The sequence below is a fragment of the Lithobates pipiens genome, unplaced genomic scaffold (genome assembly GCF_037356315.1).
Source record: "Lithobates pipiens isolate NorthernLeopardFrog02 unplaced genomic scaffold, aLitPip1_a1.2 Scaffold_16, whole genome shotgun sequence".
In the NCBI taxonomy this organism is placed as follows: Eukaryota; Metazoa; Chordata; class Amphibia; order Anura; family Ranidae; genus Lithobates; species Lithobates pipiens.
Genome location: NW_027507748.1, coordinates 542,156,574 through 542,181,706, shown reverse-complemented (window position 1 = coordinate 542,181,706; position 25,133 = coordinate 542,156,574). Strand labels below are relative to the sequence as shown.

Genomic DNA, 25,133 nt, shown 5'->3' with positions numbered 1-25,133 from the left:
CTTCCCTAGAATCACCCCCTTTAGAGAACAGGGGGCTAGCATGAGCCCTTGAGTTTGTTAGCAATACTACACCCACTACAGCAAGAAAAGATTCCTCCAGCAACAATAGACAGGCCCTCCCCCCATATCCAGCAACAATAAACAGCCCCCCCCCCCCATATATCCTGAAAAGAGACCACCCCCATATATCCAGCAAAGGGACATCCACATATATTCAGCAAAGAGATGGCCCAATCCAACAAAGACACAGCCCAATCCATCAAGGAGACACCCTTACATATTCAAAGAGACAGCCCAATCCAGCAGGGAGAGCTCTGTGGGCACCACCACGAAAATGCCTTGCGAGCCACCAGCAGTTGATCTTGAAAAAAGTTTGATTGTGTAACTTCTAAAGAGATTGTGGGCTACCATGTAAATGGTGCAGACAACCTGAGGTAAGCACTTGTGGAGAATGTTTGTCTCCACACAGGTTCTTTTGGTGGCCGTGCTCTCAATGCTGGGGTATAGTTCTACTCAGGAGACATCATGGCTCAGTGATGTATATAGAAACAAAAGATGATGTCATTTTATTTATTTTTCTGTACACACTAATTACAGATCTGACTTCTGAAGTAAAGGTCCCTTTTTTTTTTTTTATAGTTTTACAGCCACTAAAAGTAAATGGTAGAGTGCCCCTTTATCCATTTTCCCTAGCAGTAGGAGCAGGGCCCTTTAATTCCATTAAGCGCAATCTCCTTTGCTCCCATCATCCCTGGACTTCTGGACATGCCCAGGGGATATAATTTTCAACCCCTCCCACCTTCCTCTGCTCAGTGGGACCATGCCTGTTAGATCAGCCATGGGAGGGCTAGCTAGCTGCAACTAGGTACAGGGATCCCCATGTCAGAATTGGTGTGCGGGCCACCAAAGGGCATAAGAGCATGCAGCACTAACCTATGTTCCAGTCACATTGGTGGCATAGCTCAGCTGCCTGGATTGCTTTACTAAAGACTTCTGCTGCCATGCCTGTGTAGAGTCTACTATGGGGTCCATGTCCACAGCTACAGTATGTGGGCTATCGTTGGAAACTAGTCTTTAACAAGTGAAAGACTGTATTCCTTCTCAGGGCGTCACAAGTATTTGCCTTTATAGTGTAACTAAACCCACCACAGTAAAATCAGTCAGTATATGCAGTAAAGCATGCTCGTTATACTCACTGCAGAACCTAAGGAGTTAATCCTCTGCATTATGTATAAAGGCTGTTTTGATCCTGTGTTTTCTGATCCTCCTCTTTTTCTACTGTTCTTAGTATATCTCCTGATAGTACAGAGCCTTGGGGGCAAGCTGCACATGCTCAGCTTGGTGTGTATTCCTAGAATATTTTTTTCTTGGGAGAGTGCATGTGATCAGCACAGGGCCAATCGGCACTGTCCAGACAGAGGGTCAGGGGTCCTGGAGCCTCTTGAACAATCATTGGCGAATGAAAACTTCTCCTACAAGCTTTAAGCAAACACTGATAGACATCACAAGACTGCTATATACTGCTTAGAAAGGGTATTTAGCAGTTTATATTTACTAAAATAATTGCATTTCCATGTTCTGTGTACTGTGGGAGACCAGATATAGTCAATGCAGGGTCCTGAGTTTAGTAACACCTTTAAATGAAATGAAAAGTCGGCAGCTACAAATGCTCTAGCTGCTGACTTTTAATAAACATGCATATGCCAGGCCAGGGGCATTCTCACCCAGACCGTTTTTTCGCCCAGTCTTTGGGTCGTTGACGTTGCCATCTTGGATGTGGGAAACTGGCTGTGACTTCTTGGTGCTTCACAGCTGACTGGCATGTGCAAGACGCGCTGCACTTTCTCAGTGGTCCTGCAGCCTCCTGAGACCTGTGACGTGCCCCAGGAGGTTGCAGGCAGGGAAAGGGGGGGGGGGGCATCTTCCGTTCTGCTCATCTAGAGGAAACGGGTACCTGCTCCCAGAATCAAAAAGTGGGAAAGGGAGGAGAAAAAGCCAGACTTCTTTTTTCGTGACGATACGCTTAAAAGTACAACTGACAGCAAAGTTTATTTTTTAGTTTTGAACATACTAAAGTTGGTGTTTGTGCCCCCAGTTAGGGAGATTCACCCTCTCTGTTTGTCCTGTTTAACATTATCATTGAAAGTGAAAGTAAAAGAAAATCCCACATTTTGGGTTCTCCCCGGAAAAGTAATAGAGGGGAAATCTTCCAATGGGGGCACTAATTCTGGTGAGCTGCCACCCCCCCCCCCCCCTCAAGGGATTTTCTCTCCCTTCCTGTTTTAGGTATGGGACAGGAAGTGAAAAGAAGTCTCCCCAATGGGACACAGATGGCAAACAATAAACTGACACGGAGTATAACCTTCCTTTACTCTATTCAAAACACCTATAATTCTACTTTAATTATCAGTTCATCTTGCACATTGTTTGCCAGTGCAGAACAGGAACAAGAATACCAGAAACAATTCTTACATTTGCCCACTAGGTGGTGACACAACATAACTACTAGTTATGTTGTATCGCCACCTTGTGAGCAAATGTAAGAATTGTTGTCAGTATTCCTGTTCTGTTTGGATACCTTCTTTTACAGCCCTTCGTTTTATACCAGTTATATGTGTTTGTACCATCCTACCCTGCATACAATTGGTAAAGGTCAAGAATAAATCACTGTGTGTCTGGCTCTTGGGTGATACCACTTCATAACAGGCCTATGCAATGAGTTTCTCAGTGAAGGATGTTATTAGTTCAAATTCAAACAAATTTAATCAATCTGAGCATCTCTGCCTTCCCTTTCTCTCAGCTCTTACAAGGTCAGTGTCTATGACTATTCTTGTAGGCAGGGCACACCTGTCCTGGTTTATATATGCCATAATCTCAGCTACGTGTTGATTTCAGCCAGGTTATCTCTGTGCTCCTGGAGTGATTGATTCACTTAGACAAACCTGGCCCATCTCAAAGGTCACTGCTCTAGAAATCTTCATCTTTGCTGATATCTGTTTATGCGGTCCCGTCATTTCTACTATCACCGTACCATGCTGGGGAGTCCTCAGAGCCAGACAAGTGACAAGAACTAGAATTACTGTATTTATTGGCGTATAACACACACTTTTTCACCCTGAAAATCGGTGCAAATAGTGTGTGCGTGTTTATACGCCTATACTGCAGTTTGGGCTGCCTATGGAGGTGGGACGAGCGCCGCCAGATTACATAAAAGGAGAATCTCCTGTATACTCAGCGGCCTCTGTAATAGGAAGTCCCGTCTCCTGGGCCGGCATCGGACCACTGTTCTGTCTATCATAGTAGCCAGTCCAGGAGATTTTGTATTAAAGAGGCCACCAATTAAAGAGGAGATTCTCGCTGTATGTAATCTGACGGCATTCGCCCCACCCCCCTCCCTGTCCCCTCCGAGGCAGCAGTAATCTGAGTTGAGGCTGCAGATGGGTATTGATCAGGCTGCATTGATGGCAATGGTAAGGCTGCATATGGGCATTGATCAGGCTGCATTGATGGCAATGGTGAGGCTGCAGATGGGCATTGATCAAGCTGCATTCATGGCAATGCTAAGGCTGCTATCAATGCAGCCTGATCAATGCCCATATGCAGCCTTACCATTGCCATGAATGCAGCTTGATCAATGCCCATCTATAGCCTCACAATTGCCCATCAATGCAGCTTGATCAATGCCCATCTGCAGCCTCAACATTGCCATCAATGCAGTCTGATCAATGCCCATATTCATTGTTGAGGCTGCAAATGGGCATTGATCAAGCTGCATTGATGGGCATTTGTGAGGCTACAGATGGACATTGATCATACTGCAGATGGGCAATGGTGAGGCTGCATTAATGGGCACTGACCCATATTTTGCTCAAAGCTCTTTATTTAAAATGTAAGGTTTTTTTTCCCTAAAACTTCCCTCCAAAAATGAGGGTGCGTGTTATATGCTGATAAATACGGCATGCTATGTCTTTTGGAATCAAACTGCGATAAAGTACACTCCCGTGTTCTAGAGCTGATTGAATTCTGTCTTTTATACAGGAATACTGTAAATGGCTTTTCTCTAAAGACATTGAGATAAGCTTTTCTGTGTTTAGTGGTTGTGCGGCTGAACAGGGTTTGTGCACATGCCAGGGCAAAAAATCTTACCCCATGTCCTATTCAGTGGGCAGTACAGCCTCCAAATGTAACCCATTCAAGTGAATAAGGCCACAATTTCAAGCCAAAAGTGTGGCTTGTGGTTGCAACATGGCATTCCTATTAAAAATCCCTATTCAACCACTTTCAGCACCGGAAAAATGTACTCCCTTAATGACCAGGCCATTTTTTGCGATACAGCACTGCATTGCTTTAATTGAAAATTGCACGGCCGTGCGATGCTGTACCTAAACAAAATTGACGTCCTTTTTTTCCCACAAATAGAGCTTTCTTTTGGTGGTATTTTGATCACCTCTGTGGTTTTTCTTTTTTGCGCTATAAACAAAAAAAGACTGACAAAAAAATAATAATATTTTTTACTTTTTGCTATAATAAATATCCCCCAAAAAAATTCATCAGTTTAGGCCATCTAATCTATTTTTGGTAAAAAAAATCGCAATAAGCATATATTGCTTTGTGCAAAAATTATAGTGCCTACAAAATAGGGGATAGATTTATGACATTTTTATTATTAATTTTGTTTTTACTAGTAATAGAGGTAGTCGGCAATTTTTAGCAGGACTGCGACATTGCGGCAGACAGATCGGACACTTTTGACACTTTTTTGGGACCAGTGACATCATTACAGTGTTTAGAGCTAAAAATAGCCACTGATTACTGTATAAATGACATTGGCAAGGAAGGGGTTAACACTAGGGAGCGATCAAAGGGGTTAGGTGTTCCCTGGGAGTTGCTTCTAACTGTGGGGGGAGGGGACTGACTGGGAGTACAGAGAGATCGCTGTTCCTAATCACTAGGAATCGCACTAAACTCCCCTGACAGAACGGAGATCTGTTTGTTTACATTGACAGATCCCCTGTTCTGGCTCTCTGTGAAGCAATCGCTGATGCCCCGGTGGACATCTTGGCCGGCGACCGCCATACCGGTACAGCAATGTGCGCACTCGAGCCATTCTGCCACCGTATAATTGCGACGGCTGGTTGGCAAGCAGCTAAAGTGGTTGCATACCCTTACATACAGTCATGGTCAAAAATATTGGCACCCCTGCATTTCTGTCAGATAATCCATCGCTTCCCCCAGAAAATTGTTGCAATTACAAATGTTTAGGCATACTCATGTTTATTTTCTTTGTATTGGTATAACACAAAAAAAGTGGAGAAACAAAAAGCCAAATCTGACACATTCCATGCAAAAGTCCAAAATGGACTGGACAAAATTATTGGCACCCTCAATTTAATATTTGTTAGCACACCCCTTGGAAAAAATAACTGAAATCAATCACTTCTTGTAACCATCAATATGTTTCTTACACCTGTCTACTGGAATTTTAGACCACTATTCTTTCTCCGACCGCTCCAGATCTCTCAGATTGGAAGGGTTCCTTTTCCTTAGACCCCTTTCACACAGGGGCGCTTTGCAGGTCCTGCAGCGCTAAAAATGGCACCTGCAAAGCACCCTGAAAGAGCCGCTGCTGTGTCTCCCGTGTAAAAGCACCGAGGTCTTTCACACCGGAGCGGTGTACTGGCAGGACACTAAAAGAAGTCCTGCTAGCAGCATCTTTGGAACGGTGAAGGAGTGAGTGTATACACCACTCCTGCCCATTGAAAGTGGCTTTAACCCTTTCGCGGCTGGTGTTTAACCCTCTCTTGGCCGTTAGCGGGATAAAAGTGTCCCGCTAGTGGCCGAATAGCGCTGCAAAATTGATGGTGAAGTGCTGCTAAAAATACCAGCCATTTACCGCTGACGCACCCACCGCCTCAGTGTGAAAGGGGCCTAACTGCAGTTTTGAGATCTCTCCATGGGTGCTCTATGGGATTTAGATCTGGACTCATTGCTGGCCAGTTCAGTACTCTCCAGCACTTTGTCTTCAATTATTTCTGAATTCCCCAGAATTCTTTGGAAGTCACCGCAGTCACTTACCTTGTGACTTACTACATTATTACAGTGTTGCAAGCCTGATCACTGGGAAGAGGGGACAGAAGAAATTATATTTCCTACCTGCAGCAGGCTGACATCACCTGAGTCTAGACAAAAGGCACCTACCTGAAGTACAAGGACTGCTTTTTAATGATCAAAGGGAGTCCTTGAAAAATGATACTATTGTATATTGTGATAGAAGTAGAAGACCATGAGAGTTACAGAAATGGACTCAAAACAGGGTATTCCATATATGTTTGGTGTATGCATTATAGGGGTATTTTTTTGTAACCTCATTACGACAGGGGACGGCGTAAATATTGATATGTTCATTTAAAATGTAAGTGTATGTCAGTGCTGAATAAAATGATTAAATACTTACTGGAGAGTGGAGACTGTAAGTACTGTGCAATTTTCCTTCTTAATTTTTCTGTGGTAGATAACTGCTGGGTAAGGGAAATTATATGATTTTCACAAATTAAATACATAAAACCACCTGCTGACAGCGCCTGGGGGACCGACCCCGGCTGTAACCCATGATAATCTACTTTTCCATCTACATTACCTGTGTATTGTAGCAGGATAACATTTTCTCCTGAGTTAGTTCTGTAATCGTGTTCTTTTTATAACAATACCACAGTAGGGTAGTTTGCTGTCACACTGGGCTTTTTTAGGCCGATTCATTCATTCGCCATCTTGATAATCCTGTATTTATTTTGTCTTCAGAGAAAAGCGAAAAGTGGTTATCCCACCTAGTTTGGCCTATGGAAAAAGAGGATACCCCCCTTCTATACCAGGTAATTCCTGACCGCTTCTATTCCTTTCTGATCGTGCCGTTTAGATTTTTCAGTGCAGGATAAACATAATGCATCAACACAATTCTGAAAAAGCTATTAAAGCCTTTCTTTAAAATGAAGAAACAAATCTCAACTGGGTTTGTGCACACTTGCTATATTAAAACTTGTCCCGCTTACCATGGGATTTGGGTTCCACAAATTGCGGTACATTTTGAGCTCTCATTGTACTTTTGGAATTTCCGATCGTGTGAATGTGGCATTACTCTTTCAAAGTATTTCACTTATATTTATACTTGCAGTTTGAACCATTACTTTTGGACTACATCGATTGGACACTGCACAACCCTTTTTTTTTGTTTGTTTGCTTGTATAGGTTTGGTTTACATTTTTTCATACCTGGATATTTAGCGCTGTACTTTTTTACATTTTATGTACTTACAACTTATATCGGTTGATATGGTTGCTGTTTATTTTCACTATCTTAACGCAATTTCAAACCACATTTTTTTGTTATTTTACCAAATGATATAAAAAAAAAATGTTAGAGTCAGCTCCATGGCCTATTGTGTATCCTGCAGACTCTAATAGTGAGACCTTCCAGCTAGAGCTGCCACGACGAGTCACGTGTTGCAAGTTGCATGTCAATACACCCTCACCGCCACTTTCAGCTCGGTGCTTCTCTTCCACACACGATCACTGCTGACTGTCCACTAACCTCCTCCAGTCCCCATCCGTCCTTCTCCATGCTGCTCCGTGTCTCCCGCTCTCCTCCGTGCATCTGTCCCCCTCCATGCTGCTCAGTGTCCCCCTCCATGCTGCTCCGTGTCTTCCGCTCTCCTCCGTGCATCTGTCCCTCTCTCTACTCCGTGTCCCCCTCCATGCTGCTGCGTGCCTCCCTCTCTCCTCCGTGCATTTGTCCCCCTCTCTTCTCCGTGCATCTGTCCCCCTCCATGCTGCTCCGTGTCTCCCTCTCTTCTCCGTGTCCCCCTCCATGCTGCTCCGTGTCTCCCGCTCTCCTCTGTGCATCTGTCCCCCTCTCTTCTCCATGTCCCCCTCCATGCTGCTCCGTGTCTCCCGCTCTCCTCCGTGCATCTGTCCCCCTCCATGCTGCTCTGTGTCTCCCTCTCTTCTCCGTGTCCCCCTCCATGCTGCTGCGTGTCTCCCTCTCTCCTCCGTGTATTTGTCCCCCTCTCTTCTCCATGCATCTATCCCCCTCCATGCTGCTCCGTGTCTCCCTCTCTTCTCCGTGTCCCCCTCCCTGCTGCTCCGTGTCTCCAGCTCTCCTCTGTGCACCTGTCCCCCTCTCTTCTCCATGTCCCCCTCCATGCTGCTCCGTGTCTCCCGCTCTCCTCTGTGCACCTGTCCCCCTCTCTTCTCCATGTCCCCCTCCATGCTGCTCCGTGTCTCCCGCTCTCCTCCGTGCATCTTTCCCCCTCTCTTCTCTGTATCCCCCTCCATGCTGCTCTGTCTCCCACTCTCATCCCTGCATCTGTCCCCCTCTTTTTTCAGTGTCCCCCTCCATGCTGCTCAGTGTCTCCTGCTCTCCTCTGTGCATCTGCCCCGCTCTCTACTCCGTGTCCCCCTCCATGCTGCTGCGTGTCTCCCTCTCTCCTCCGTGCATTTGTCCCCCTCTCTTCTCCGTGCATCTGTCCCCCCTCCATGCTGCTCCGTGTCTCCCTCTCTTCTCTGTGTCCCCCTCCATGCTGCTCCGTGTCTCCCGCTCTCCTCTGTGCATCTGTCCCCCTCTCTTCTCCATGTCCCCCTCCAGGCTGCTCCGTGTCTCCCACTCTCCTCCGTGCATCTGTCCCCCTCCATGCTGCTCTGTGTCTCCCTCTCTTCTCCGTGTCCCCCTCCATGCTGCTGCGTGTCTCCCTCTCTCCTCCGTGTATTTGTCCCCCTCTCTTCTCCATGCATCTATCCCCCTCCATGCTGCTCCGTGTCTCCCTCTCTTCTCCGTGTCTCCCCTCCCTGCTGCTCCGTGTCTCCAGCTCTCCTCTGTGCACCTGTCCCCCTCTCTTCTCCATGTCCCCCTCCATGCTGCTCCGTGTCTCCCGCTCTCCTCCGTGCATCTTTCCCCCTCTCTTCTCTGTATCCCCCTCCATGCTGCTCTGTCTCCCAGTCTCATCCCTGCATCTGTCCCCCTCTTTTCTCAGTGTCCCCCTCCATGCTGCTCAGTGTCTCCTGCTCTCCTCTGTGCATCTGCCCCGCTCTCTTCTCCGTGTCCCCCTCGATGCTGCTGTCCCCCCCTCTCTTCTCCGTGTCCCCCTCCGTGCATATGTCCCCCTCTCTTCTCCCCCTCCATGCTGTCGCCCCCCCTCGGTATCTCGGGATGGAGAGTGGAGGTAGGAGCCGGTAAACCCGGCTCCTTCATTTTCAGAATGGACAGAGTCAGTAACCACTGACTCTGTCCATTCACATAACTGAAACATTGTAACCTCCTGTGATTACGATGTCTCAGTTAATGAATGAAGAGAAGCTGCTGTCTTCTCTCCATTCATTATCAGTGCAGCAGAAGCTACAGAGAAAGGGACTGGGGAATCTGTGTCCCTAGTCCCTTTTTCTGTCTCAAATGGGAGATGTCAGAGGTCTGTTAAGACTCCTGATATCTCACCATAGCCCCCCAACAGGGCTGATAAAAAAAATTGCAATAAATAATAAAAAAAAATTGTACAAAAAAATTTAAAAAAACACACTGACACTGTGTATATATGTATGTAGTTACTGTATATACTCGAGTATAAGCCGAGATTTTCAGCCCCTTTTTTTAGGCTGAAAGTGCCCCCCTCGGCTTATACTCGAGTCATGCAAATCAGGTAGGCAGACGGCGACCATTCCACTATTCAAAAGCCGCGCCTCCCTGTCTGTGATAGGCAGAACACTCAATTTCCCAGCAGTCAGTGTTCCGCCTATCACGGACATCCGCTCATTCTCATACTACGGACGAGGATGAGAGGATGTCCGTGATAGGCGGAACACTGACTGCTGGGAAATTGAGTGTTCCGCCTATCACAGACAGAGAGGCGCGGCTTTTGAACAGTGGAATGGCCGCCGTCTGTCAGACGAGGAGGAGAGGTGCGGCATGGCACACAGAGGCTGCAGAAGGCAAAGAGGCTGCAGATTGGCACAGGTAGGCTGCGATGGACACAGGGAGGGACGGGACACAGGGACGGGACCCAGGGAAGGACACGGGGAGGGACGGGACACGGGGAGGGACGGGACACAGGGGTGGACACAGGGAGGTATGCAGCTGCAGATGGGCATTGTTGACCCTCTTTTCCACTCTTTTAAGCTGTAACAGTAGCTGCTGCATGTCTCACCCTCGGCTTATACACGAGTCAATACGTTTTCCCAGTTTTTTTGGGGTAAATTAGGGGCCTCGGCTTATATTCGGATCGACCTATACTCAAGTATATACGGTATATTCTTTTATCTTAACTTTTTTTATGTACTTATCATTTTTTGTAAAGTTATCCAAAGGATTAATTGGCTAATCAAAAAAAAACACTAGATTAAGTAAAAAAAAATATAAAAATAATCATTATAATCATTATAATCGATGACTAATCGAAAAAATAATCACCAGCCACAGTTCTGACTATTCCTGTACACCTGTCGCTTTTTATGGGTTCCAGCTCCTCTTGTTGCATTCTTCAAAATTATAATTTTTTAGCACACTAACCATATTAAAATAATAGTAATTTTTCATGAATGGTCATGATCGGCTTTTCGAAAGCTGTGTACTAACGATCAGATTATCGGACGATCACTCTGTATTTTTCGCCTGATTTCCTCATCATGTGTACTAGTCATAAGTTTAGCATATCTTGCATAGAAATTTTTGTTTTGGTCACACTCTTCTTTCTTCACTTGTACAAAACTTGTCTTGAATTGTATAAGTATTTCTACTGTTTCTTCAATAAAAACAAAGTGAAAGAAATACAGCACTATCTTCTTATAACAAATGGATTTGTCATTACTCCTATCACAGATCCAAAAAGTGCAGAGCTACAGTAAACGGAATGATTTTACATGTGCGTTTAACTTATACTGTATGGAGAGCAATGATTCTACATGTCTGATACAAATATGGCACAGAACATATTAACGTGCTATATGTAGTGGTATTGGTAGCACTAAAGCAATAGTAAGATAATATTTAGAAAAAAGATATGCTAGGCAAGTTTCTAAGGCCAACTACATTTTTTTTTTTTATGCCGGTGTCTAATCCTGTAGGCTGTAGTATAACCTGAAAGTATATGACTTCTTGTGTCCCTCAATGGATGCAATAGAAATGAGTTTAGCTTGTGAAAACTCTATAAAAGCCATTTTAAAATACATTGGAAATTCCTGCCTTGGGCATTTTAGGCCTAGTTTTCACAAAACTCAACCATCCTAGATTGGTGTCCACATATACAACAAAGAACGGCTTCAGTTGTCAATGCTATGTGCACTGCATTGACCGAAAGTAGTCCAGGTCCATTTTTCCCATGCCTTTTAGGCTCGATAAGGACCAATTCAAAATGCATGGCTATTTCTCTGCTGATGTACTGTGCAGTATATGTATTATTAAAATAGCTTTAGCAATGCTCTGAATAAATACACAACAGTAACTTGGCTAAGCAAGATGTTTCTACTTTTATACTCTTCTACTAGATTTTCTGCTAACATGTTATTACTTTACCCATCTGCAGGTAATGCTGTCCTACAGTTTGAGACTGAAGTAATATCACTAACCAAGCCCACACAGTGGCAGACCCTGGTGGACGATGTCCTGCCCCTGCTCTGCATTGCTATTGTGCCCACACTCTTAGGATTGATTGGATACCACCTGTACTCCAAGTCAAAGACGCCAACTGTGTCCAAGAAGAAATTAAAGGAAGAGAAAAGGAACAAAGCCAAAAGGAAATAAAAACACTCTAATTTTATCAAACTGCTAAGTCTTATTTAGTTCTTCATTTTCTGGGTGTTTCTGTGTTTGGTGATCAAGACATTATCGTTATTGAAAACCATCTTTTTTACATCATTCAATGTGCTGCTGAAGCTAACCCAGACAAGAACATTGCTGAGACAGTGGAACATTTGTGCTAATCTCCATCCAGCCTGAGATACCATATGATAAAAACAAAACAATGTTGGCTTATTAATTTATTTTAATATTGATATGTGTGTTTGTCGTAATATTTAAGCTAGAAGGGAAAGACTAGCAACAAACGTGTGAAGTAGAAAACACTAGTTAGCAGTCCCTGCTAAACAGCACAGATCGGATACATTCATTATTTATATGGTACAGCGAAGCTTGGTTGGCATGATTTCCTCCAAATTTAATATGCAAATTTAACAATTCTAAAAATTCTTGGACGTTCTATTTGAGCCAGCAATGTCAACACTGTGGCCACAAGCTTGTTCCTGTACTGTAAGTCTGTGGGGTTGATTTACTAAAACTGCAAAATCTGGTGCAGCTCTGCATAGAAACCAATCAGCTTCCAGCTTTTTTGTCAAAGCTTAATTTAACAATACACCAACACAAAGTGGCACATAATTGTGGCACATTTATGTGGCACATAAATGGTTTTCAAAATAATTTAAATAAATATCTGAAAAGTGGGGTGTGCATTTGTATTCAACCCCCTCTGATAACTCTAATTAAAATTAGTGGAACCAGTTGCCTTCATAAGTCGCCTAATTAGCAAAAAAAGTCCACCTGTATGTAATGTAATTTAATCTCAGTATAAATACAGCTGTTCTGTGAATCCCTCGGAGGTTTGTTGAAGAACCTTAGTAAACAAATAGCATCATGTGAAGGCCAAGGAAAACACCAGACAGGTCAAGGATAAATTTGTGGAGAAGTTTAAAGCAGTTTTAGGTTATAAAAAAAATATCCCAACCTTTGAACATCTCACTGAGCACTGTTCAACCCATCATCCAAAAATGGAAAGAGTATGGCACAACTGCAAACCTACCCAAGAAAGGCCAGACAAGGAGAGCATTAATCAGAGAAGCAGCCAAGAGACCCAAGGTAACTCTGGAGGAGCTGCAGAGAGCCACAGCTCAGGTAGGAGAATCTGTCCTGGAAAACTATTAGTTGTGCACTCCACAAATCTGGTCTTTATGGAGGAGTGGCAAGAAGAAAGCCATAAGAAGTCAGTTTTGCAGTTTGCGAGAAGCAATGTGGGGGACACAGCAAACATGTGGAAGAAGGTGTTCTGTCAGATAAGACCAAAATCAAACTTTTTGGCCTAAAAGCAAAACGCTATGTGTGGTGGAATACTAATAATGCACATCACCCTGAACACACCATCCCCACAATGAAACATGGTAGTAGCAGCATCACGATGTGGGGATGCTTTTCATCAGCAGGGACAGGGCAGCTGGTCAGAGTTGATGGAAAAATGGATGGAGCCAAATGGAGAAGAAAACCTGTGAGGCCGCGCACACACGACTGAACTTTTGGACGGATTAGGTCTGACGGAACGAATCCACCGGACAATTCGATCGTGTGTGGGCTTCATCGGACCTTTGCTGTCTAAAAATCAGATGGACTTTAGATTTAAAACATGTTTAAAATCTTTCCAATGGTCCGGTCAAAAAATCCATTCGTCTCTATGCTAGTCCGATGGACGAAAACCGACGCTAGGGCAGCTCTTGGCTACTGGCTATGAACTTCCTTATTCTAGTCTAGTCGTACATCATCACGTTCGAATCTGACGGACTTTGGTGTGCTTGTGTGTGGCCAAGTCTGTTCGTTTGGCAAGTCCGTCGGAACTCCGCCGAAAGTCTGTCGGGAAGACCATCTGACCTAGTCCGTCTAAAAGACTGGTCTGCAAAAGACTTGAGACTGGTGCGAAGGTTCACCTAAACATACCAACGACCCTAAATATGTAGCCAGAGCTTCAATGGAATTGTTTAGACCAAAGCATATTCACGTGTCAGAATGCCCCAGCCAAAGTCCAGACCTAGATCCAATTGAGAATCTGTGGCAAAACTTGAAAATTGCTGCTCACAGATGCTCTCCATCCAAACTGACAGAGCTTGAGCTATTTTACAAAGAAGAATGCGCAAAAATGTCTTTCGATGTATAATTGCAGCAAAAGGTGGTTCTACAAAGTATTGACTCAGAGGGCCTGAATATAATTGCACGCCACACTTTTCAGATATTTATTTGTAAAAAAGTTTGAAAACCATTTATCATTTTCCTTCCACTTCCCAATTATGTGCCGCTTTGTGTTGGTCTATCACATAAAATACATTTACGGTTCTGGTTGTAACATGACAAAATGTGGAAAATTTTAAGGGGTGTGAATACTTTTTCAAGGCACTGTAATTCTTAGACTATAAGGTTATGCTCTACCAAGTGATTGGACAATGGCAAATATAAAAGCTTGACATCACCCAGGAAAACCCATTCGGTTCCCCAGCATTGCCTAGTTTTTTGCTAGTGTCTGTAGGTGATGGACCTTTCTTTTCTGCTAAGAGAGACCTTTTTTGTTTTTATACATGGATTTTTACATTGAACTGCCTTTTTCTGGTGGGCCGTGGAAATCTTCTGGAGTTGTCCCTATGGAGGGGTAGTATGCACATCCTGGTGGAGGAACAATAGAGGCCTGTAAGCTGCTATAGCACTGGATCCTGTGCGTGGCCTTCACATTGGTCGGCAGTTGCATCTGTGAGTTAGTTGGAGGGATGCTTTAAAGGTTCTAGGGCTGTGGTCTGCTGTGGCAGAGCACAGTCCCCGAGGACCCTGCAGGATATGCATATCCAAGAGAAGGTGAAGTTTTAGGCACTTCCTTAGCTTTGCTCATTGTGCGTTAGTGCTCCTGTTGTGGAGGGGGGAGGTCAGGTCCCAGTTGGTTTCACCACTAGAGAGGTATAAGGTACATGTGCCGCCCTGTTAGCCACACTATTTCCTCTCCCTGGCTCGTGTCTATGCGCAGGCATGGTTGACTGCCTTCTGCATAGGTGAAACCCTTTCGATAAAGGTAACAGCCAAGCAGGATGTACATTTTTGAGCTTCTACAGCACAAGCAATTACATAACCAGGTAGCCCAAGGTATCCAAGTGGTTTGACACACTGAGACTACCCCTCTCCCCTTTATTGTTGCTAGTGCTCAGAATTGTGAGTGTTGCAAGCATGGTGCATCTGGCACTAGGATGAAATCAGGACTAAGCGCTCTCGTTTCAGGAGACAGGAGTCTTCCTTCCCCAAATTAATTTATGGGGGAGCAAATCTGCTCTGATCTTCAGACTACATCCAGTTTCTAACCAACTCCTTCAGGGGCTCCATCCACAGGGATGTTCGTAATCAACCATACTGAAAAGATTCTGTACAAGGACTGGGGCCACGTTGCCACTTTAAACATGCTGCTAGCAGGCTTCAGCACTTCTTGAAGCTCGTTGAATGCCTGCTAGCAGCTTTCATAAAGTGGCAGTCAGCACTCCTATTAGGATCTGTGTTCAACATTTACAAACTGAAATGGAATGGCTCTTTAAAAGCTCCAACAGAGCTTGCTGTTCACACAGCTCTTATACAACTGAAGCCCGTGCAATTTCCACTGGGTTCTTAAAGGTTTCATATATTAAGCTCAGCAGAGCCTAATATGCTGGGGGAGATCTCCCTGCTGGGATCCTGGAATCAATGCCTTTTTTTAAACACACATTAGCTTACTTAAAGCGGAGGTCCACCCTAAAGTGGACCTTCCGCTCATTGGAATCATCCCCCCCCTCCGGCGCCACAGTTGGCACCTTTCAGGGGGGAGGGGGGTGCAGGTACCTGTACAGTACAGGTATCTGCACCCACTTCCGGCGTAGATTCTGCAGAAGGTACGCCCCTTTCTGCAGAATCTACGCCCCTTTCCGAAAGTCCCCCACTGCCTGCTGAGAAACACACAGATCCCAGAGACAGCGGGGACCATCCTTATTGCGCAGCGCGACTCGCGCATGCGCAGTAGGGAACCGGGAAATGAAGCCGAAAGGCTCCACTTCCTGATTCCCATACCCAAGAATGCGGCGGCAGCACCCGAGAGACGATCGAGAGATCGGCTTTGGGTGCCGACATCGCGGGCGCGCTGGGCGGGTAAGTGTCATTATTTTAAAAGTCAGCAGCTGCAGTATTTGTAGCTCCTGCCTTTTAAAAAAAAAAAAAAAAACGGCGGACTCCCGCTTTAAATAGTAAATATACAAATATGACCCTTTTCCTTGCTCCTGCTGTCCTCTGAAAGCAGTATTTGGGTCATCATCTGTTATTCATTCTATTTGGTAACACTGTGGACACATGCATGTTTACAATAATTATACTGTGTATATATATATATATATATATACACACACACACACACCATCTCACAAAAGTGAGTACACCCCTCACATTTTTGTAAATATTTTATTCTATCTTTTCATGTGAAAACACTGAAGAAATGACACTTTGCTGCAATGTAAAGTAGTGAGTGTACAGCTTGTATAACAGTGTAAATATGCTGTCCCCTCAAAATAACTCAACACACAGCCATTAATGTCGAAACCGCTGGCAACAAAAGTGAGTACACCCCTAGGTGAAAATGTCCAAATTGGTCCCAGTTAGCCATTTTTCCTATCTGTTGTCATGTGACTCGTTAGTGTTACAAGGTCTCAGGTGTAAATGGGGAGCAGGTGTGCTAAATTTGGTGTTATCACTCTCACTCTCTCATACTGGTCACTGGAAGTTCAACATGGCACCTCATGGCAAAGAATTCTCTGAGGATCTGAAAAATAAGAATTGTTGCTCTACATTAACCACACCCACTGGCCACTTAAACCCCCTTCCTAACCTGACCAATTTTCAGCTTTCGGTGTTCTCATTTTGAATGACAATTCAACACTCATTCAATTCAACATTCAAGTCATGCAACACTACACATATGAATTTTTGTCCATTTTTTCACACAAATAGAGCTTTCTTTTGATGATATTTAATCACCACTGGGTTTTTTATTTGTTGCGCTATAAAAGAAAAAAAGACTTCTGCATTAAAATTTTGCAAATTTGTAATTTTTCTTCATAACTTTTGGCCAAAATGTATACTGCTACATATCTTTGGTAAAAATAAGCCAAATTGGTGTGTTGTATTTGGTCTTTGTGAACAATATAGAGTACACAAGCTATGGTGCCAATCTTTGAAAATTTATCACACCTGATGTACTGACTGCCTAATTTCTTGGGACCCTAAGAGCCAGTTCACACAGGGGCAACTCAGGATCCGACTTCAGGTCGCCCCTAGTCGACTCAAGTCACGCTACATGTAAAAATCAATGTAATGGCGTGTACACACGAGCGGACTGTATGGCGTACTTAGTCCGTCATACAATCCGACGGACAGTCCGTCATACTTTCGACTGAACGGACTTGACCACACACGGATGCACAAACAGTCTGTCGAAAGCTTGGGCGATGACGTGTACAGCACGTACGACGGGACTAGAAATAGGAAGTCCAATACACAGCAAAGCACCCTTCCGCCGTGTAAATCCTTTCTGAGCATGCGCCATTCTTAGTCCGTCGAACTAGCATACTGACGAGCGGATTGTCCGCTGAAACCAAAGTACGACGGACAGAATTTCGAAAAATCCGAAATTCTTAGTACGCCAGACTGCACGCTGAAAAAGTCCGCTGAAGCCCACACACGAGCGGACTGTCCGCTGAAATGTGTTTCGACGGACTAAGTACGCCATACAGTCCGCCCGTGTGTACGCGGCATAAGTGAATGAGAGCCGTCTTAATGCACACTACTGAAGTCGCTCCGACTTCAGAAAAGGTTCCTGTACTACTTGTAGGCGACTGGTACCCATTGATTTCAATGGAATTCGCCTCCAAGTCGGATCTCCGTCTATACGGAGGCAACTCTCACAGAATTATCAGCTCTCGAGAGGGAACTCCACGCCAAATTTATTTTAAAAATTTGGCGTGGGTTCCCCCTCCGAGAGCATACCAGGCCCTTAGGTCTGGTATGGATTTTAAGGGGAACCCCCCTACGCTGAAAAAATGGCGTGGGGGGTTCCCCCCAGATCCATACCAGACCCTTATCCAAGCACACTACCCGGCCGGCCAGGAAAGGGGGTGGGGACGAGCGAGCGCCCCCCATCCTGAGCCGTACCAGGCCGCGTGCCCTCAACATGGGGGGGTGCCTTGGGGAAGTTGGGCCACGTGGCCCCCCCACCCCAAAGCACCTTGTCCCCATGTTGATGAGGACAAGGGCCTCTGCCCAACAACCCTGGCCGTTGGTTGTCGGGGTCTGCAGGCAGGGGGCTTATCAGAATCCGGGAGCCCCCTTTAATAAGGGGGCCCCCGGATCATGGCCCCCCACCCTATGTGAATGAGTATGGGGTACAATGTACCCCTACCCATTCACCTGTGAAAAAAATGTAAAAAAAAAACACAACACACAAGGGTTAAAATAGTTTATTGCACAGCTCAGGGGGTCTTCTTGCCGGACTCCGCTATTTTCTGCTAGCTCTTTTACTAGCGGAGGAGCCCGGCTTTCTTCTTCGCCGCTGCCCTCTTCTTCCGACTTCAGGGGTCTTGTCCCCCTCTTTGGTTCTTCTTGCCGGGCCACCGCGCCTTCTTCTAGCTCTTTTACAAGCGGGTCTTCTGTCGCCGCTGTTTTCTGGCCTTCTGTTCTGTTTTTCTCTTCTCGAGCTGTTGCCTCGTCGCTGTCTCTGCTCACAATGACAGGGACGTGGCGTGCGGCGACTTATATAGGGACATCCCGGATGATGTCCCCGCCCATTATGATGTCACAGTCCCAGAGGATGCTCGCTTGTCCCCACCCCCTTTCCTGACCGGCCGGGTAGCGTGCTTGGATAAGGGTCTGGTATGGATCTGGGGGGAGCCCCCATGCTGTTTTTTCGGCGTAGGGGGGTTTCCCTTAAAATCCATACCAGACCTAAGGGCCTGGTATGCTCTCGGAGGGGGAACCCACGCCAAATTTTTAAAATAAATTTGGCGTGGAGTTCCCCCTTGAGAGCTCATTCTCTGATTGGCCACGGCAAAAGTCGCCTGTCCTGGGGCGACTTAAATTCGTGTTGTAAGTCACCCCAAGTCGTGTTGATAAGTCGTGTCCAAGTAGCCTTCAAAAGTCGTGTTGAAAGTCGTGTTGCCCCTGTGTGAACGGGCTCTAAGGCTGCTTTCACACTGAGGTGCTTTGCAGGCGCTAAAGTGCTGAAAATAGCGCCTGCAAAGCACCCTGAAACAGCCGCTGCTGTGTCTCCAGTGTGAAAGCCCCGAGGGCTTTCACACTCGAGTGGTGCGCTTGCAGGGCGGTCAAAAAAGTCCTGCAAGCTGCATCTTTGGAGCGCTGTAGGAGCGGTGTATTTACAGCTCCTAGATCGCCCCTTCCCATTGAAAACAACGGGGCAGAGCTGCAAACCCGCTTGCAAAGCGCTGCTTTGCGGGCAGTTTTAACCCTTTTTCGGCTGCTAGCAGGGGTTAAAACTGCCACGCTAGCGGCCGCATAGAGCCACTAAAACAATGGTAAAGCGGCGCTAAATATAGCGCCGCTTTACCGCCAGCGCCTGCAACTCCCCAGTGTGAAAGTAGTCTAACAAGCCAGGAAAGTACAAATACCCCCCTTTTTTGGTAAGTAGACATTCCAAGGTATTTAGTAAAAGGCATGGTGAGTTTTTTGAAGTTGTATTTTTTCCCACAATTCTTTGCAAAATCAAGATTTTTTTCTCTTCCACAAAATTGTCATATTAGCAGGTTATTTCTAACACGCAGCATATGCATGCCACAGATTACACCCCAAAACACATTCTGACACTCCTCCTGAGTATGGCGATACCACATGTGTGAGACATTTACAGAGCATGGCCACATACAGAGGCCCAAAATGCGGAGAGCACCTTCAGGCATTCTAGGAGCATAAATTATACATCTAATTTCCTGACTACCTCTTGCACTTTTGAAGGCTCTGGAGCACCAGGACAATGGAGACGCCCCAAAAATCATTTTGGAAAGAACACACCCCAATGTACAATCTATGAAGAATAATGAGGCTTTTGAAAATGTAATTTTTTTTTCTACAAGTTTTTGGAAAATGTGGAAAGAAAATTAAATCACGTTTTTTATTTTTTATTTTTTTACACAAAGTTGTCCATTTATACAATATTTCTAACACATAGCATGAACATACCAAACATTACACCCCAAAATAGGTTTTCCTACTCTTCCTGAGTATGGTGATACAACATGTGTGAGACTTTTCTACAGCCTGGTCACATACAGAGGCCCAACATGCAGGGAGCAGCATCAGGTGTTCTAGGGGCATACATTTTTCAAATCTAATTTGACTACCTATTACACCTTTGTGAGGCACTGTAGTGGCACGGATGAGAACTGATGTGGCATGAATGGGGATGCCTGAGCATGTTTGAGCCATAAATATGGATGGGATGACTGAGCATGAATGAGTATGGATGGGATGACTGAGCATGAATGGATGAGTATTGCTGAGTATGGATGGCTGAGCATGGATGGATGAGTATTGCTGAGTATGGATGGCTGAGCATGGATGGATAAGTATGACAGAGGGATGGCTGAGCATGGATGGATGAGTATGACAGAGGGATGGCTGAGCATGGATGGATGGATGAGGCTGCAATGGACACAGAGCAGCACTGTGGGCACTACAGATCCAGCCCACAGAATTGCTACAACCGATCTCTCCCCTCTCCGCTTACACTGTACAGAGAGGGAAGAGAGGAACAGAACATGCTTGTTTACAATTGATCGCTCCATCATTTGACAGAGTGATCACGTGGTAAACACCTGCTGTCAGCAGGGGGCGTGTAGGAGCGCGATTCTGGGAGGACGTCAATGTATGCCCTCCCAGAGTTATTGAGCCGCGCTGTAGCCATCATTCAACTATAGCGCAGTTGTTAAGTGGTTAAGATGCCTAGGCTATAAGATTGCCAAGACCCTGAAACTGACTTTCTTGTGCATTATCTTTAGAAGTGGCTTCCTTCTGGGACAACAGCTATGCAGACCAATTTAATGCAGTGTGCGGCATATGGTCTGAGCACTGACAGGCTGACCCCCCACCCCTTCAACCTCTGCAGCAATGCTGGCAGCACTAATACGTCTATTTCCCAAAGACAACCTCTGGATAGGATGCTGAGCACGTGCACTTAACTTCTTTGGTCAACCATGGCAAGGCCAGTTGTGAGTGGAACCTGTCCCGTTAAACCTCTGTATTGTCTTGGCCCCCGTGCTGCAGCTGAGTTTCATGGTCTTGGCAATCTTATTCTAGCCTAGGCCATCTTAATGTAGAGCAGCAATTCTTTTTTTCAGATCCTCAGAGAGTTCTTTGCCATGAGGTGCCATGTTGAACTTCCATTGAGCAGTATGAGAGAGTGAGCACGATAACACCAAATTTAACACACCTGCTCCCCATTCACACCTGAGATCTTGTAACACTAACAAGGGAAAATGGCTAATTGGGCCCAATTTGGACATTTTCACTTACGGGTGTACTCACTTTTGTTGCCAGTATATTAAAGCATGCATCCTTGGCATTGCTTTGATGTGCATGCTCTTCAGACTTTCTCATAATTGGCCTCCAAGAATCATGAACTAAAGGGATGCCTTCTTCTCTGTTAGGCTGCTTTCTCACTGGGGCGAGCGTTGACAGTAAAACGGCCACTAGTGGGGCGCTTTTAACCCCTGCTAGCGGCTGAATAAACGGCTAAATATGCCCGTGTAGCACCGCTGATGAATCGCTTTGCAGGTGCTTCAGCAGCGGTGCCCATTCATTTCAATGGGCAGGAGCGGTGTATACACTGCTCCTTCACAGCCCCAAATATGCTGCTTGCAAGACTTTTTTTTAACATCCTGCCAGCGCAGCACCCCAGTGTGAAAAGCACTCTGGCTTTCACACTGGGACTTCAGGGGAGGCGCTTTACAGGCACTATTTTTTAGCCCAAAAGCACCTGAAAAACACATCAGTGCAAAAAAAACTGCAAGATGCAGTTTTAGTCTTTCAGGCACTTCATTGAAGGCATTTTCTATACAAACATGATAATACTAGATCTGGCATCACTAAGTCTACTATGTATAAGGAGCCATTTACTGTAACTTTTGATTATTATTCAAGATATTAAGCCTCATACACACAATTGGACTTTGTACAAACTTTCCTGTGGATTTCTGTACAAAGCGCGTTGCCCGTGAACTAGTTAAGCATACACACGATTGGACTTTTTCAGCCAACTTTCACCAAATCACATGGTTTTTCTGCTCTTTACCTTTGGTCAACTTCTGTATTGTTGTCTGATATTTTGCATTGGTTCTGAGCATGCATGTTTGTAAAGTTCGATGGTTTTCTGTACACACGATCAGACTTTGCTCCATCTGACTTATGTTGTCGAAAAGTTTGTTCATTTGCACAGCCAACAAAAGTCCAATGAAAATTAAAAAAGTTTGTCAGTTGGAGTGTACACACATAAAACAGCAACAGCAAAAAGTCTGATTGTGTGTACGGGCCTTTACACTGCTCCAGGTCTGTCTGCTCTATACTCGCCCCAAAATCTTCACCACGGAAGGTCTAGTTTGCAGCTGAGACAAGTAGAAGGAAGAAGTGGATGACCACACACTACCATACATCTACCATACTATAAATCTAGCTCAAGACAATCCTATTCTAAATGTGGGCATTTGAGGGAAACCAAGTGAGTGTTAGAACTCCTGCTTGTCTTTTTTAGGTTGGGCTTTGTGTCTCTTTTCTGAAAATTGGCTTCACTTCCTGTCACATAGCCAAACAGAAAGGGTAAAACCCTACCAATGTCTTTCCTTGGGGACACACAGGTCAATCTAACTAGTGTCCCCATTAGGCAAATTTCACTCTAGCACTTTGTTGTGTACACCCCAAATTATTAGGTATTTTGTGGTTTATTGAAGGCAAATCCACTCTTCAATACAAGTTTACTCGCTGTAAATCTGAGGGGAAGCACTGGTGATTTTATCATCCAATCATGTAGAAGCAAAGATTCCATTTTTTTTATTGTCCCTGCATGCCCCCCTCGGATCTCCAGCAACTGCACTTGTAGTGCAAAGTGGAGTTGCCTTTAGTAAATAAACCCCAAAGTCCAAGATACCTAATAGTTTGGGGTGTACACAGAAAAATGCAGAAGTGCAATTTACCTAATGGGGAAACTATTTAGATTGACCTGTGTGCCCCCCAAGGCAAGACATTGGTGGGGTTTTACCTTCACTTCCTGTTTAGCTATGTGACAGGAAGTGGATAAATTTGAAGGAGAAAGTGGCAAAATTTGGGAGGTGTCTTTACCCTTATCAAGGGTGCAGACATCCCCAAAATCTGATGAGACTTCTAATCCCTCTGCACTCTATCCCCAAGCCAAAATAATAAAGGATTTCATTTAGGTTAACTTTGCAAAGACAAATTCCTAAGTTCAATTGTGATGCATGTCAATGGCCCATTTAGACCTTGTTTAATAGAAAACACCAGTTGCCTTTCACTAGAAACATTTATTAGTCCAGTCCTGGAAATCTGCATCTGCTTTACTATTAGTTTCCCTAAAAATTGGGTTCCTGCAGCTAGATGCAACAAATGTGTTTAACATGGGGTGGTGTTTGTGAGGGTCCCTAACACACATTCAGACATACTAGGGCTGATTTAGACAGGATCCAATTTACCTATCACTTTCCTAGAGGGTGGGAAGAAACTGGAGTACCTGGAGGAAACCCATCCAGGCACAGGAAGAACACGCAAACTCCAGGCAGATGGTGTTGCAGGCAGGATTTGAACCAGCGAAACTTTTTGCTGCTGGGTGAAAGTGCTAACCACTACACCACTGTGCTGCCCAAATATATATATATATATATCTATATACAAAGAATTACCGCTCTAAGGTAATGACTTCTCCCAAAACAGCTGTCTCCACAATCCCACAGGGTGCTGACTCTGTTTGCAACAGGAACTGAAGTAGAAAAGATGTAGCTGGATAGCCGCACTCCGAATTATTCAACTTTGCATTAAAATCATAGCATCTAGGCTGGTAAACAGACTAACTGCACAGCCGCTGACATGTTTCACACCGAACACGGTGCTTAGTCATAGTGACTAAGCACCGTGTTCGGTGTGAAACATGTCAGCGGCTGTGCAGTTAGTCTGTTTACCAGCCTAGATGCTATGATTTTAATTACATTTTTGAAATAAAGTTGAATAATTCGGAGTGCGGCTATCCAGCTACATCTTTTCTACTTCATATATATATATCTATAGATGTAGGTTCCTGTGTCCACCAGCAGAGAGAAGTTGGGTAGATGCCACACTCCCAATTCTGGAGGCATAATAATGGTCTAACACAGGGTTCTTCCAACTACAGCCCTCCAGTTGTTCAGGAACTACAATTGCTGCTTGCAGGACTTTCACACTGGAGAGGCATGAGAGACACTTTTCAGATGCTATTTTTAATGCAAAAACTCCTGTAAAGCACCTCAGTGTGAAAGGGGTCTTACAGTGCATACAGAATTTTACTAAGAGACATTTCTTTACATCACAGATTTATTGTAGGATAACGGGACACTGCACTAACAATACAGCAAATTTGGACTTCTAAAAAAGTGAACTATATGGCATCCTGCTGGTTACAATGTACGGCTAACTACATGAGCAGCTTCAATGACATTATGCACAGGGCGCTGGACTCTCTTGTCAGTGACAGGAACTTGGGGGAGAACTTTCTGCTGTAAGCTGCTGCGGTTGTTGAGAATGAGAAGTGGGTTCTGCTGGCTGAGAACCTCGTCACTGACAGAGATGCCATCCAGGTATTGCTTGAGCAAGAGGCGGAGTTTCTGGTTGTCCTGGGACAGGACAGTTTTTTCACGTTCCAGTGCCCAGTGTTCCAGCAGGACCTTATTGTACCTCTTCCAAAACTGGTCCAATGCAGTATAGTTTTGAATCAACTGCAAAGAAGGAATACAAATAATATAAGCAAACAATGTTATCAGCCAAAGGATATTTTAGTTTGGGGTGGATGCTAGTGGTCTGAATCAACTACTGGCTTCTCTGAATCCATTGGCAGAGTTCCTGCCTCCATGGCTGATGTACAGTAGTTACTGCAAACAACCCTATTCCATTCTCTGCAATGTATAATGAATTAGATATTCTAGTAGCAGACAAAATAGCCTGAGATGGCCACTCCCCGCCCCTCCATAGCTCATCGCTCCAATAAACGTGAAGGAGAAGTAGCAGGAGAGCTGCTGATTGACAGGCAGCAA

The 25,133-nt window shown here is 45.0% G+C and overlaps 2 protein-coding genes across 5 annotated transcripts in view; one reads left to right on the top strand and one right to left on the bottom strand.

The window, feature by feature from the left end:
• Positions 1-12,029, top strand: part of FKBP11 (FKBP prolyl isomerase 11) — a 55,121-nt gene extending 43,092 nt beyond the window's left edge. The window contains exons 5-6 of the mRNA XM_077483328.1: positions 6,799-6,869; positions 11,561-12,029. Of these exons, the coding sequence (XP_077339454.1) occupies positions 6,799-6,869; positions 11,561-11,778 (289 nt within the window). The 3' untranslated portion in view covers positions 11,779-12,029. The remainder of the gene's footprint in view (positions 1-6,798; positions 6,870-11,560) is intronic.
• A 12,370-nt stretch (positions 12,030-24,399) lies between these two features.
• DRC2 (dynein regulatory complex subunit 2) overlaps positions 24,400-25,133 on the bottom strand; it is a 78,498-nt gene continuing 77,764 nt past the window's right edge. For all 4 annotated transcript variants that reach the window (XM_077483327.1, XM_077483323.1, XM_077483324.1 and 1 more), the window contains exon 9: positions 24,400-24,818. In XM_077483327.1, the coding sequence (XP_077339453.1) occupies positions 24,501-24,818 (318 nt within the window). In that variant the 3' untranslated portion in view covers positions 24,400-24,500. The remainder of the gene's footprint in view (positions 24,819-25,133) is intronic.